We start from the raw sequence: 16,134 nt of genomic DNA, 5'->3' as shown, positions 1-16,134 counted from the left end.
TATACCATTAAAATGTCTAAAAAAGAGACACCCATAAAACCTTCATGCATAAATATTACATTCATGTAATAAATATTACAAATGTTTTCCTACCACCTTATGTAAAACAGGAGAAATATTTAAAAGCAGGGTCCCAATATGTTGAGCACCCTCAGAGCAGAGGGCAAAATTCATTATAAATCTTTTCAAAAGGATTAACTTTTATTCTTGAAAAAGCCAGAGGATGGTCTTTGTCAGTGAATTCACAGCTTTGGAATTGCATTATCTGAGCAATATCACCTGGAATATCAGTTGCAGACTAGGACACCTCTGTTTATAGCATCATTAAAATGACACGGTGTTTTCCCATGCTTAGAAGGAGAAAAGGTTCCCCCTGGAAAACTGTAAGCAGAGATTGTCACAATTATGTGGGTGCATTTAAGGGCAAAAAAATTGAAGTGACAGAACAGTAGCAGCAATATCTTCTGCAAAGAAGTAATTGATCCTCACTACAGTTGGTAGTGAATTACTCCAAGTCATTTATGATTTATTTGGTGAATGTGCAATGTAATAAGGTCATGGCAGATTCAGACTCTCCCTCAGCACAAACTCGTATGAAATGTTTATTAGCAGTGAGGCATTTAAACTTCAAAGGAGCACATCATGAATTGTGAACTGATTTTCACAGCTCATTCTTTTCTTCTACTTCACAGAATTCAATTTCACTAGAATTCCATCCAAATGGACACATTCTGTCTTACTATTTTATTTCATTTGTTTCATGTTTGTATTTCCAAATAGCAGTGATATATTATTTTTACACACACACACAAATGTATATGTAAAGACTTATAGCCTCAGTGAAGCCCTCAAAATGGCTTATAAGATAAACCCCTCCTAGTGGTGCAGCAGTAAAACTGCTAGCACATTCGCAAAGCTAAGAAGGGTTTCAAATTGGATCGGGGACGGCTTGTTGAGATTCCTGCATTGCAGGGGGTTGGACTAGATGACCCTCGGGGTCCCTTCCAACTGTACAATTCTGAGATGCTATGAAAATCCCATTCATGGCCTCCATTCTGGTTCATCAAGCTCCTTTCTTCAGTAATGTCAAAATGCCATAAATAACTGGATGGAGTTAACTAATTAGGAGCATTTACTGCTCTACTGGTGTGGCAGGGATAGCTAACCATGGAAGGTCCTGCAGATTGGACCTCAGGTTCTAGAAAGCAAAATCTATGAAATACATCACCAGATCAAACAAGCAGCATTATGAAAACAACATGTCAAAAGGATGAAATAGGGTTGTGTTGGTAGAATATAGCCAAAGGAAAAACAGCATAACACTTACCTGTTCATTAGCTCTTGAAAAACATCACTTTGTATTGGAAATATAAAGGTGCTAAGGACTGATTTTAAATATTCCAGAGTAACAAATCCACTCCGTCCAACATCAAATGCTCTGAAGGCTTTTACAATGTCCTCATAGACTACACGCAGCTGTAAAGAATACAATTTATAGTGTTTCCCTCCTAAGGTTTTTTTTTTTTTTAGGCAGCAGTAGTTTACAAGACTCACAACCTCCCCTCTCCTGGAAAGCTTGTCCTGCAGGTTCCGATCATCAAATGTTTCATTGAGAACCTCACTGACCGCAGTCTTCTTCCACACATAGGTTCAAGTGGCAAGGCAGCTGAGCTCCAGAAGTGGAAGAATCTTCTCTTGTAACAATTTATTCAGTCTTCATGAAGCAAATCACATAGACAACCAGCCAGCTGGCGCTATCAGTGCCACAATTGGGATTATTAAAACACGCCATTGGAATTAGAAAATGATTGGAAAGTGTTGGCGTACGCAGTGATCAGGACAGCATATTGTACAAATACTTGAGACCATTATGGGTGAATGAGCACACAGAAATTGTAAGAAATGGCAAAGGTTTTCTGAAGACATATTTGTTCCCTTCTAAGGCTTTTGCTGTCAGGGAAGAGCCAGTGTTCAGGCACTTCAACCTATACCTGAAGGGTGCTTTATACACGAAGCCCTATTCCCATCCAGATGAAAAAGCCCTGCTGACTGTATTCATGCCACACCTCAGATGGTGGCACAAACTTGTTGAAGGAGCAGTGGTGTTGATCCGAGTGCATGGGGAGAAACGTATGGGAGGAGCTGGACCTCAGGACCCCCAGGTATCCGTATCAACAACTTGTATGGGCTAGGGGGGAGGTTCAAAAAGTATCTACATGGTGCTTAGAGAATAACTTGCACCTAAATATTAGTAAGACAAAGGCGATGGTGTTGGACTTCCGGAGGAAGAGAGGGGAACCTGCCCCATTGTATATCGGGGGGGGGGGCTGTGTAGAGAGAGTCTCCTTTAAATTCCTGGGAGTTTACCTTAGTGAGGACCTCACTTGGAAAATCAACATAAGTCAGGTGGTCAGAAAGGCCCATCAGAGACTCCATTTCCTCAGGGTCTTGCGAAAGAATAATGTTAAACAACAACTGATGAACTCCTTCTACCGGTCCACAATAGAAAGTGTCCTCTCATATTGTATCACAGTGTGGTATGCTGGCCTGACAGCCACGGACAGAAAGTCTCTACGGAGGGTGGTGACTACAGCACATGATATCATGGGCTGTCCCTTGAGTCCGCTAGATGACATCGCAAGGGATCGTTGCCTTAGGAGAGCGAGAAAAATTCTTAGGGATGACTCACACCCCAGCCATCACCTCTTTAATCTTCTACGCTCGGGCAGGAGATATAGAAGTATAATTAGCCGTACCAACAGGCTAAAAAATAGGTTCTGTCCGTGGGCTATTAGGCTGTTGAACGATAAATAACATAGCAAAATTGACTTGCGAGGTGGTGTGTTGTTCGATAAGAGATTGAGTGTTTTTTTTGGGGGGGGTGCTCATTTAATTTCACTGTACCCAGGTTGTACAATGACAATAAAGTTGTTGTTGTTGTTCGATAAGAGATTGAGTGTTTTTTTGGGGGGGGTGCTCATTTAATTTCATTGTACCCAGGTTGTACAATGACAATAAAGTTGTTGTTGTTGTTGTTGTTGTTACTAATACTATTATTAGATAGGCCAGTATTAGATTAAGAAAAACACCTCCTTATTCAAGGATAACGAGCTAAAGTTGAAGTGTTGCAAATGATTAGGAAGGCTCAGAGTGAAGATGCATTGTGTCCACGTGGCTATAACCCTGGATACAAGAGTGTTGCATCACAACATGGGTGGCGCTTGTTACAAATATTACCATGACCTGACACCCTGATCAGTTGGGAAAACCTCCTCCCCGCCCAGGCATAGGACTTGAGAGCTACATTTCCTTGAAGGCCCTTTCTCCCCAGAAAATGCTCTGCTCGTTTCCTTTCCTTCCCCCCATTTTGCCTAATGCTGGTACTCAAGGCAAAGCTTTGCAACGCTGGGAATTTATTGCCCTTTAATGGTATCAAAATCTCCTGTTCCTGCCTGACGATAGGGCCAGGTCTAGCCAGTGGCGTAGTGTGGGTTCTCAGCACCCGGGGCAAGGCAAGTAATTTGCGCCCCCTAACCCGTGGATTTTAGCACTCAAGTCTCTTCCGCGCCCCCCCCCCCGAAGTTGCGCCAGGTGCGGCAGGCCCCCCCGCACCCCCACGCTACGCCACTGCTCCCACCACAAGTCTTCAGGACAGCCATCCGAAGGCTGGTGCGGGGAGAAGGTCTCTCCGCCCCACCGCCAGGCTTCGGAGGAGGTCCGAGGACAGAGGGGTTCCTGCTTCCTCGAGGAGGGCCGGCCAAACGCACCCCCCCAAATGTTGCGCCCGATGCGGCCGGCACCCCTGGCACCCCCCACACTACGCCACTGGGTCTAGCACTAACTAAATGAGCCCTATATAAGACTGCAGTGGCCCTGTGTCTCCTGCCCCCACAACACTTCTGAACCTTCACTTGCTCCTTGCCTTCCTATCCTCCCTGCTTCCCCTGTTTCCAAGTATTCTGATGATTTCCTAGATATTTAGTAGGGGTGGCCTGATTGCCAGCATGGGAAAGGGGCTTGTTAAAAGAAAAAAGGAGTGAAAATCCATGTATCACTGACCAAAGCTGCAATGGTACAGTGGTACCTCGGGTTAAGTACTTAATTCGTTCCGGAGGTCCGTACTTAACCTGAAACTGTTCTTAACCTGAAGCACCACTTTAGCTAATGGGGCCTCCCGCTGCCGCCGTGCTGCCAGAGCCCAATTTCTGTTCTTATCCTGAAGCAAATTTCTTAACCTGAAGCACTATTTCTAGGTTAGCAGAGTCTGTAACCTGAAGCATATGTAACCTGAAGCATATGTAACCCGAGGTACCACTGTACTGAACTGATGGAGGATTTCCCAACACCAACATGCCAGTAATTTGCCTTCACCTGCTGACCTGTGTAAAAACAAATAAACACTTCCTTGCATTTTTCACGACTCACCTTTTCCCTAAACCTCTTCGCAGTGTCATCTAGATGGATTTTTGTCAAATTATATCCAGCCGTATTTGCCAAGGGTAGTTTTGATGTGCTTTCCTTTTTTTCAGGCGGCTCATTCTGGTTCTGCGCTGTTAAGGAAAACTATAGTTTAGCAAAACTGCTACTAGCATTCTTTTAACATTACACCACTTAGCATTTATATACTGATTTTGACTGTTCAAAGCATTTGACATACATCGCCCCAGTAGTAATGCTGGCCAGCATAACTATCTCATATTGCTGATGTGGGGCATACAATCATTTCACTTCATGATGCAATGATGTACAAACCAGTGTTAGCTGCTGTGTCCACATTTTTGTATGAGAGCCAGAGGCTGAGAGTGCTCGGCCACTATTTCAAAAGGCCAAAAGTTCAGCACAAATGTTGTGGGGGAGTTGTATATCATTGACCAAAGAGGCTCAAAACTGCCTCCCTTCTTTTGCATTGTGGACAGTTGAGGGGTGACTTTGCAGGGAGGAGAATGAAACGCAACAAAATTCTTCAGAACAAATTTGTCCAGGAAAATTTGTTCTAGGAGTTTGCCCAGTTGAGTAAAGATAGGCAAGCATCTCAGGGTCAATTAAGAACTGATTCACCTACAAACGAGCTAATATGGGGTGGATTCAGATTGGTCCTGAATTTCCTAATGTTAAGCTTAGGCCTATTCCAAACTCCAGGTCTGCCACCGATGATTCCCACTGGCAGCAGAATGACAAATTAGTAATGTCTGTTTCATCATTCATTCAGCATAAAGTGAGCTGGTTTCAATCCGCTGCTGTTCTGTTTCCAACCAAAACATTGCTCTCCACCCCGCTGTTTGCTATGGCAGTGTTCTATGTATTTGGGGTTTTTGCTTTGCTGTGTTCTGTGCCCCCATGCTGCACTATGTTTACAAATGAACTGTCTTCCCCACATGCCCCTTTCCAGAGTTCAGTTAATTTCCAGGGGGGTAAAACCAACAAAGAACTTGGTGTCATCTTAAATGCAAAGTTACAAAGTACAATCTTCAAATCATATAATTGTAGAGTCAGTCATCTAGTCCAACCCCCTGCAGTGTGAGAATCTTTTGTCCAACATGAGACTCAAACCCACAACCCCGAGATTAAGAGCCTCATGCTCTCCCAACTGAGTTATCCCAGGTAGTTAATGGCCTGTCACAAATCCATCTATGGCTGCATACCTAACCATGTCTACTCAGAGTAAGTCACATTGCATGGTGTGAGGTGGTGGTGGAGGAGGGGGTTAGGATTACAGCCATTTTCACTACCTATATTTTTGCAATTCAGCATGAATTTGTCACCCCATCAAATTCCGCTCAATCAGGCAAAGGAAAAGAGTCACAGCAGCTACTATGCAGAAATTATCTTAATGGTCTAGATCGAAGTATACCCTGTGGATATCAGCTTAATCTATAACATAAAAGATTTTCCAAGTCTGATTTGATGCTGTGTGCGTACAAAACGTAACATCTGTACATGTATTTGCCCTGGAAGACAACACTTTCTGCTTGCTAATTGTTTTTAAAACTTCCAGTAAAGTTTGTAATAAAAAGAAGAATGAAATTTTACTTTTAAAATGCATATTTAGAGTGGTTGGAATCGAGCAGTCTAATCCAGATGGCTCACCCCCATTTGACAAAACAGTCTGGGACTTCTGTGGAGGAACACAGATAATTTCCACAGGTAACAATAAAAATTACTTTTCTCCATGGGAAAATAATGAGTGATGCATTCCATTGGCATATAGGCTGCCTCTGACAACAAATAATGCTTCAGAAATAGGAAAAGCAACAATTACTTTCTCACACCTTTGCAGTCCCCCAATCAACCAAAAACAAACACCTTCTGTTTTTCACAGTTATTCACTTTCCTGTCTGTTCACTTTCAATGTAAATGAAGCAGCTAACAGCCCATCAATTAGCCATCACCCCACGGGGTTTTAAATATCTATTGAGTCGCATGATAACATCAACCCAACATGACATGTCAAAAAGTACATCATTAATTACATGTCATATACTAGTTTGAAAACCCCACTGTGAACAAATGCAAACTAGTCACTTCAGGGACTTCCTTTTCTGAACACTGAGCAAACAGACGGACAGAGGGAATCTCTATATCTGCATTTACTTTGAGCAGAATTCTATGACACCCCTGCTCTGGAGGTCTCCACTTCAATCTGCCCCCAGGAAACACAAAAAGAACCAGAGATCTATTGCTTGAGTCCAAGGAGGTCAGACTTCCTAGCAGTCTGCCCGGGGCAGACACTCCTCAAGTCCCAAAGGCAAAGTTCTGATCTCTAACTAGCATCCATGACGTGGATCAAAACAGAGGAACACTTTCTATTTCCATGCTATTTGCACAAAATTCCCTCCCTTAACGAACATGCCAGTTGTATTATGAAAATCAAACCTTAGAAAAAGAAATGAGTTTAGCCGTAGCAAAGACTATAAATGTTTTTCTTACTTTTCTATGAAAATCCAAAATACTGTGCGAGTGAAGAGAACAGAAGTAGCTAGAAGGCTCCCAGCAATTTATGCAAAGTAGTTTCACCTAATCTTCATACAAAATCTAGGCATACCCTGCAAGCAAACAGTACTATAAGGGGCAGGAGGGGAGGAGGGGCAGAGAAGTCCATTTCTTCCCATGGACAATACCAAGAGAAGGATAAAACTTCCATACTATGTTTTAAAATCCAGTTAAACTACATCATGAGTAGATGCTCTCCTTATTCAACCTGACACTTTATTCAACCTACACTGACCTTGATTTGTATTAGTAAAGACTACGGTTTAATTGCATAACCTTGCATGATGCCAAAAAAGATCAATGTTGCATTTCTTTCATAATATATTTGTGTGTATTACAGCACTAGCATGGGAAAATGCTATTGCTGTCATCTATGTTCAAAACGTCAATGGAACTAATAAAATATTTAATACTGTTCTGAAGTTTAAGTAGCAGTTTGGAGGAGATCTCGGCTTCTAAAAACTGAAATGTTTTTCTTCCACAATTTTAGAGAATTGCGTGGAAGTTCCCCAAAGATACTTTTTAAAGGAAAAGAAAAATAAGAGAACTCCCCCCCCCCGTTACATTTCAGTGTCACGATTCTCCATTAGTTTGGGGGCTGGCAAGACTGGAATATAGCATTAAATGCTACAGCCTCTAGAGAGTCTCTCACGAGGTATTCTGACTGCTCAGCCACTTCAGTGGGAGTGAAATGAAAGTGCTCATTTCCTTGAGGATCTGGCCCATTTCTGCAAGCTACCTTAAAGCATCAATCTCATTCCCCTCAGCACCCGCTATTTCCTTCCAACTTGGTTCCCTGTGTATCTGTTTCCCTTTCTCCCCAGTAGAATATGTTTTGTAACAATCATTTTACAACTGTAGTTTTGAAAACTGAGGCTGCACGGTGCTTAATTCCTAAAAATGAGACATGGCAGAGTTCAAAGAAGGTAGGAGCACGGGCTGGCAGCTCTCTGGCTGAAATATCACCTCAAAAAATGATGAGAAGAGGAAACCACGCAGGTGCACACAGGTCAGTTTATGGCCAACACGTTTTGAGTCAAACATCCCTTCCAGAAGGGTTTTTCTGTTATCAAGAGGAAATAGTGCCACAGTCACTAAGGTGGTTTTTAAACTACAGCGTATTATCAGCCTCCGTCCCTCTCACATCTCTCACATGCTGTAACAGGAGCCAGATTGTAGGGGCCATGGGGGCTTTGGCCCCCACAATAAAATATTTGTGGGGATGGGCCCCCACAAAGTTGATGGGCATTCCCATTCAAATGGTGTGTGCGCGCACTTTGTCATGTGATAAATCATGCAGGGCTGGGCTTGCATGGGCCCCAGAATATTATATTCAAATTGGCAGTCCTGTATGCTGTATAATACTTATAATAAAACTGGCCAGCACTGCAGGGTAGTTGTAAAATTGTTAACTGTATGTGAAATGCCTTTATTGTCTTATTGCTGCTGCTACTATTACTGCTACTAATGAAAGCCCCCTATTCTCAATGAACCCAGTCAGGATGCAAGGTTGGTTCATGGTCGCTTAGCAGTGCATATGGCAAGAAACATTCTATCCTCTTATAACTTGACATGCCCAAGTACTAAACCCTGGTTCTCAAAACAGGTTTCCTCTTGCAAGCACAAACTAAGCCCTGAGGCTACTGAAGCACATGCTCATGAAAATACGTAAATTTGTTGTGCCACTGCTGACAATGGAAGAAGCTGCTTTTTGGTTGCAGGCATTTTGACTAATTCTGTGCTCATAAGGAGTTGCATTGTATATATACCAATGACCGCAATATTCTGCATAATAAAATGAAACACATTAATGATTCGTTTTTCAGAAATGGTTTCCACAAGGTGCATGTGAAGCAGGGGTCAGGAGTTCTCACTGAGTTGGGAAACCTGTGAATGGATTGTAACATTTCAGACTGTATTAGTAGGTTTTCATGACTAAATGCTGCTTTATAGAAAAAAGTCCATTCTACATGGAGAACCAGGGTTCAGAGATACACTGAGCCGAGCATTCTTCCTAACTGTTGTAATACATTTTTTTCTGTAGGTAGAAGAAATATGAGATCCCAGCCTGTAGTCTGAATTGATGACAGCTAGATACAGGTTTGCAACCTTCGTGATAAGGGGACCTCAGTTTGGGGATGGAAACTGGTAGATCCCACTGGGATGGCCATAATGCTTGGAAAACTCAGAAGGGAACTCAGGGTCACAGACCATGGAATGCACACCAATGTGTACATGTGCTGAAAACATTAGCTCCACTGGTTTGAAGGACTGCTCTTCTTGTCAGAGCTTTATCCAAATGTATAGAGCATGTTGTACAGCTTCCTTATTCCAAATACCATAGCTGCTTATATTTCAGATATTAATCTCATCTTCCTGAAAGCATGAATGGGGGAGAAGGTTGTGCCCCTATTCACCTAAAAATGCCTACCTGAACCTTCGCTTTCTGTAGCTTTTTTCTTTTTTTTGTCCAAGTTTATGCCAAGAAACTGCAAAAACTCTTTGTAACTCAGTGTATTTGTTCGAGACACACAGTAGCGATTCCACAGCCTAAAGACAAAGACAAGACAAAAAATTCTAAATGTGAACCATCCAGAGTAATATACGGGAGAACAAACATGAAATATTTACACTTATTTAAATATATGTCGAAAAATAAGAATTGAATAACATTTTATCTTTAAATTGTACATTCAGTTTTCTCTCAGAAACTAGCTGTTTAGTTGCAATGGCCGTCCACTCCGCTTGTCACTCAACCATGTACCAACCATTTCCCTTGGTGGTTCATTCGGACTGCACTTTGACAAATGGGGCCCTACAAAAACGGCTGCCCAGAGGGGGGGGGCAGCTTCTGGTCAAGATCTTGACCATTCCCTTCTCTCCCTCTACCCCGTCAGTTTCCCTTTTCTCTCGCTCCCCAACAGTCAGCCAGCATTTCATGCTCAGTCCCATGGGGCTGCTTTGGGGGTTTTCTCCACTGGGAGATTTTCCCGCATTTGTGGCTTTGTGGCAGTGGGGTGTGCACACACGTGTAACCTATCTCCATTGGTTTCAATGGGCAATTCTCAATAGGTGAGGTGACGGTGAGGTTGGAGCAGTGCAAATGCATTGGCGGAGCTAATCCAGTAGTCCTGCCAGGGTATTTGCACAGCACCAACCTCTCCCACCCAGTCAGTAACAGGACCGTTCACATGTCAGGTGAGCACTGCCATTCCACCACTTCTAAGTGTAGTGATGTGAACTTCAGCAAGGGGATACAGGGCATATTTTGTTCCTCTTCATTTTACAGACATATAAAATACAGTGTGTTGTACAGTGATAATTTTTTAACCCTCGGGGACTACAGCCCTCCCAGTCCTGGACATTTACTATACATTGTCAGGGGCTTGAGTAGGTCCATTGCCTCACACACACACCCAACCTTCCACTGAGTGTTTTTAACTAACATACAAACATTCAGTATTTCAATTGCTCTTAGTCACAGACTTAATACTTAGACTCATGCAGCATAAGGGCTGGGGGAAGCTGCACAGTCCCTCCACAGTAATCATATGAAGATAAGAAGGGGAATTACACTCTCCCTGACCTCTGATTTCTTTAGACCTGCCCCCACCTCTCATTTTCCTTCAATGGTTGTTGTAAATTAAAAGAAAAACAGAACTTTGTAAAGAACAAGTACCACATTTTTCGCTCTATAAGACGCACCAGACCACAAGACACACCTAGTTTTTGGAGGAGGAAAACAAGAAAAAAAATATTCTGAATCTCAGAAGCCAGAACAGCAAGAGGGATCGCTGCGCAGTGAAAGCAGCAATCCCTCTTGCTGTTCTGGCTTCTGGGATAGCTGCACAGCCTGCATTCGCTCCATAAGACGCACACACATTTCCCCTTACTTTTCAGGAGGGAAAAAGTGAGTCTTATAGAGCAAAATATACGGTATATGTAATTCTGGGTACCCAGGGAGTTTATGTCCCAACTGGAAGGAACTAAACCCAAGTTTGCTGCTAGAAGGAATGATCATCCTATACTACCACCCATCCTCTCCCTACTGTAAAGCCTCTCAGCCATCGAAAAAGGCCTGGATTCAAAAGTAATATAGAATAAAGGGGTTGCCCGGAGCCCCTTTAATCAAAATAATAATAATAAATTTTATTTATATCCTGCCCTCCCCAGCCGAAGGGTGACTTCAGGAGAGAAAGCTGAGAAGGTTCTGCTGAAAACCTTCCTCGCCGCCTCTGCCCCTTGCAGGTTCCATGCGCATAATTCCAAATGAACTGCCATCCGCCAAAGATGAATCGCTTGTTGTTTCATACATAAATGTTACACATCTCCAGAGAATAAATTTCATCATTTTTATTCAGCTTTAAATGCTCTAAATAAAAATTTGTGATCTTTTTTATGATGGTACTCACTAGTGTTGATGTAGTGACATTCAAACAGATTTATCACATCCCAGCATGCAATGCCAAGCACAAGATTTATTGTCAAATAAAGCCACGTTTTGTTGTTTTCCACTGGCCTGCTTTAGAAAAGTGTTGCTTCTGTTCTGTAATTTCATGTACCAAATTATAAAACTGGGCTATTTTGTTCTGATCAAATTCTGGAGAACATCCCAAGCATACACAAAAAGAGGCACATCAAACAAGCAAAGCCAGCTAGTAAAGATGGACTAAAATTGGTTTTGAGGTTGGTGGTAATGAGAGAGATAAAATATTTAGAGCAAAGGAAAACAAATAAATTGTCCATCTAATTTCTTTCATTTTTCCTGTAGGCTTGTATCCAACTCAGTGTTTCTGCAACTGCAGCTTATTAAATCTCCATGGACCTCCCAAATGAAAGTCATTCCGAACTCCAGGAGAATACATCCAACTCAAATAACTACTTACTTGAAAGCACAACCAGCATATAAATTAAACTCTCATCCTACAAATGTAGAGATATTTTTGGAGTCCTCCTAGAAATCTACCCTCACTCATTCCATACCTGAGCCTGGATTTACACCTGTGGAAGCATGAAGTGGGAATGAGGCAGTAGAATGGGCTGTGCCACTTCAGACAGACAGAATATGCCACTTCCAAATGCTCTGCCCTTGTGTAAACAAAACATCCTTCGTGGCAAACAGAACACTAGTACAGCGGTACCTTGGTTTATGAACTTAATCCATTCCGGAAGTCTGTTCTTAAACTGAAGCATTCTTAAACCAAGGTGTGTGCTTTCCCATAGCAGCGGGGACTCAATTTACAAATGGAACACACTCAACAGGAAGCGAAGCATGTTCTTATTCCAAGGCAAAGTTCACAAACCAAAGCATCTACTTTTGCAGCGTTCTTAATCCAAGTTGTTCATAAACTAAGCTGTTCTTAAACCAAGGTACCACTGTACATAGGAGGTGGGAGTTCTACAGTCCACTCTAATATAATAATATATTAATATTAATATTAATATATTATTTATTCTACAGCCACAGGACCACTTTATTAGCCTTGTTCACTATAGCCCACAATACTGCCTAAAGTTTTTATACTATACACATATCCCTCAGGACCTTCACAATCATGTGCAGGCCGCACCTCCAGTAACACCATCAGAGCATTTGAAACTCCCCACTTTCCCCCGGCTGTCTATCTGAGTGACTGTGACAACACAAGCAAGCCAACACCACATGCAAACAATCTAACCATCCAAACCCTCCAGCATCTTCTTAGGCAAGACTGTGTGTCAGGAATGCAGGGCCAGGAAAGCATCAAATGCGGTACTGGGAGAAGAACAGAGCTTTCATTAAAAGCAAAACGGAAAAGGAGCAGCAAGAGACTAGCCCTAAGTAGGTGGCCAATGCCTGCAGGGTGCCTGAAGAAGATTCCAGGTGCTTGGGGCTTCACCTGACATCATCATAATAACAACAACAGAAGCAGCAGCAGCAGCAACAGCAAAAACAACCCTGCAGAATAAATTAAGCAAAACAGAACCGTGCAGCTCTACCCAATTTGCAAAATGTACCGTTTGCAGAATTCAGTTTTGCTTATTCTTGTTCTTTGAAAATGGCAGCCACTGATTCCCCTCTCTCCTTCTGAAACATTATATATCGAAAGCACTACAAACACACATTTAAAGTACATGAGTTCCCCCAAAGAGTCCTAGGAATTCTAGTTTCATCCTCACAGAACTGCAGCTGCCAGAATTCTTAACAAACTAGTTCCTAATATTCTTTGGGGAGGGGAGAGGGGATCAGGGCCAACGCAGTTGTGTTAGGCTAACTAGGCAGTCACTTAGGGCCCAGTACTGACCTTGGAGGGCCACAGTTTTACACAGATTATTTGTGTTATATTTTCTAAGTTTCTGATAATATTTTACTTTTTTATGTTTTAAAGAATGTTATCATTTTTGAAGTAATCCATACATTGGAGTTGTTTTTATGTATATATGTAATAGATAGACCATCAAGTTGATTGATGTTGTATTACACACATGCACAAAGTGAAAATACACTTAATTTTTAATCTTTCAGTCGCATCTTAATTTTATCTAGAAAATCTATTCATTTTTCTAGTGAGATATGGCTGGAGCTCAGTGCTGCAAATGATAGGCAGAAAAAGCTAAGCAGCAAGCAAAGCAAGAGAGATTCTTCTTGAAATACCTTTGTGCACAGAAAGCAATTGAAGAACCAAAATATGACTATATACTTGTTGAAACCAGCACTGAGGGAGTTGAATGTGTGCTCCTACTGAGAACGACATAAACTCTAAGATAGAAGTTTCACAAATTGGAGATATTTCTGGAAAACACACTGAGGAAAAAGAGGATGTCAAGAAAAGTGAAAGCACTGCAACATCTGCAAAAGAAGATGGTATTGTGCCTGACCTGAATTACAGAGACCCTGCTAACTGGCCTAACTATTGCAGAGATAATTTGTGACATTTTATAATGCAACTTGGACCACAGCAGGTTGTATCACATGAGTTTCCCAAAGACAGGAACATTTTCTCTTATACGCTACAAGAGGAGACTAGCAAATGGTGAAGAAGTGTGCCATCAACCTCAAAAGATGTGGCTTCTTGTTTTTGCTGTTGGTCTTTCAGCAAAATAAAAATAAAAATGGTGCATCAGCACTACAAGAAGCAGGTTCAAAAGACTGGAAGAACATTGGAGCAATTCTGTCTTCACGTGAGAGGAATTCTGTCTTCACATGAGAGGAATACCGATCATTTAGAAACTTAAATCAGGCCTATCAAAGTAGGTTTCCAACAAGCTGACTTACGTAGACATGGCCATACAATCTGTTGAAGAGGGATTCCAAAAGCTACCACAATATAATTCCTTCTTTGTCTTCCTCTATGGCATATACAGTGACAACAAAAAATCTACTGAAGATTTACTTAAGACATGTGAGAATTTGGAAAAACCATTGCTGAACAATAGAAACCAATATATTGATGCTGAAGATCTGTGCTGTGAACTTATAGCAATAGATCAAAGACTTCCAAAGTCTATGCAGCTATAAGGAAGGCTTCTCTTCATACTACAACAAAAACTCTTGCATAATGGGCTGAATGTTTCTGATGCTCTAAGGATCCTTCTCACACTTCTTCCCGTGCCAGTGGCAAGCGGTGAACACAGTTTCTCGAAGCGCAAACTTGTAAAAGCTTACATACACTCAACAATGTTGCAAAAGTGACTACAGTGGTGCCCCGCAAGACGAATGCCTCGCAAGACGGAAAACCCGCTAGACGAAAGGGTTTTCCGTTTTGGAGGTGCTTCGCAAAACGAATTTCCTATGGGCTTGCTTCGCAAGACGAAAATGTCTTGCGAGTTCCTGCGGGTTTTTCCCCTCCCCCCCTTTTCCCAAGCCGCTAAGCCGCTTATCAGCTGATCCTAAGCCCCTAAGCCGCTTAACAGCTGATCCGCTAAGCCCGCTAAGCCGCTAATAGCGCTAATCCGCTAATGGGCTTGCTTCGCAAGACGGAAAAAACCGCAAGACGAAGAGACTCGTGGAACGGATTCTTTTCGTCTTGCGAGGCACCACTGTAGTTGGCTTGGGAAGTATTATCAGCTGAACATGCCCAAGCATCAGGGCTTGACCTGAAGAAATTGCTGGGAACATTTTGTAAAGGAAAAGGCAATTTAAAATAAATTTAGCAGTTTCCAGTTTTGTGTTTCTCTTTTTTTCCTACAAGACACGTGTTTTGCTTGGGGCACAAGTAGGTAGCCTTGCCTAGGGCTCAAAACAGCCTGGCTCCACCCAGGGAAGCACAACAAGGGCCTGAGTCTTGCACTCCCAGTCTGCCATGGTGACTCAAGGAGAGTTTACTAACAATCAATGGGGGTGTGGAATGGGTTTTAATGGGTAGGAGAAAATATATCAGTTGCAATTTCTCCCTCCAGGAGCTCATGTGTGGGGATTGAATAGAGTATCAAAATCCCATCCTTTTTTTAAAAAAATAATTTTTATTAACAGGCCAATCAGATCACATTAATTCCAAATCACATTAGTTCCAAATTACACAGCCAATTTTTTTGAAATTTTGTTGGGGGTACCCATACTTCGAGCTCCGAAAGGGATCCAAACATCACTCTTGCTGCTGCATTAATTACACAGTTCTGTCCAGATAGTCTCTTTGTTATTTTCCTCATCTTGTTGTTATCATATATTCCTTTCTTTGTTATCTCTGGTAGTCTTCACAAGCGGGTTGAAAACAAACATATCCTGTGTGGATTTTACGCTTCTCCAAGAGCCATATCACATAAAGGACAGACCCCATTTCCACATCTCTGTACAGAACATTCCCACAGGCCTGCCAGTCTGTCATCAATTTTCTCAGGGGGCCCTGCCAGGTCAAACTCACATTCTGATAACCATACATTCACATTCCGATAACCCTGGTCCTCCTCCCCCTCGTCCTGCTGTGGGCAGGCCTGCCGTAACGAATCCCTATTTGTTACTGCATCACAAAGCTTTCCTTCCTTTCCCGATGTTCCCACAAGTCCTCTCTTTGATTAGTAATTTATTTCCACACAGTTCTTAATCTCCTGCTTGTGATCAGTAATTGCAGCAATTCTTTCTCGGGGGGGGGGGGTTATTAGGTACTCACATAAGACAAAAAAAAGGTCCCCCCCCCTTTTCAGTTTCGCTCCGACATACCAATCTTT

At 42.3% G+C, this 16,134-nt stretch overlaps 2 protein-coding genes across 3 annotated transcripts in view; one reads left to right on the top strand and one right to left on the bottom strand.

Moving 5' to 3' along the window:
• The window catches only part of EFCAB6 (EF-hand calcium binding domain 6), a 115,481-nt gene that overhangs the window by 77,187 nt on the left and 22,160 nt on the right, over positions 1-16,134 (bottom strand). For both annotated transcript variants that reach the window (XM_083503317.1, XM_083503318.1), the window contains exons 7-9: positions 9,422-9,540; positions 4,426-4,550; positions 1,328-1,476 (exon numbers count right to left, since the gene is read on the bottom strand). In XM_083503317.1, the coding sequence (XP_083359443.1) occupies positions 1,328-1,476; positions 4,426-4,550; positions 9,422-9,540 (393 nt within the window). The remainder of the gene's footprint in view (positions 1-1,327; positions 1,477-4,425; positions 4,551-9,421; positions 9,541-16,134) is intronic.
• Positions 11,221-16,134, top strand: part of PARVB (parvin beta) — a 172,967-nt gene continuing 168,053 nt past the window's right edge. Inside the window, exon 1 of the mRNA XM_083503440.1 lies at positions 11,221-11,226. The gene's annotated coding sequence lies outside the window, so the exon portion shown is untranslated. The remainder of the gene's footprint in view (positions 11,227-16,134) is intronic.

Source organism: Podarcis liolepis, assembly GCF_965112155.1.
Source record: "Podarcis liolepis genome assembly, chromosome: 5".
NCBI lineage: Eukaryota > Metazoa > Chordata > Lepidosauria > Squamata > Lacertidae > Podarcis > Podarcis liolepis.
This window is presented reverse-complemented; position numbering and strand designations above follow the sequence as displayed.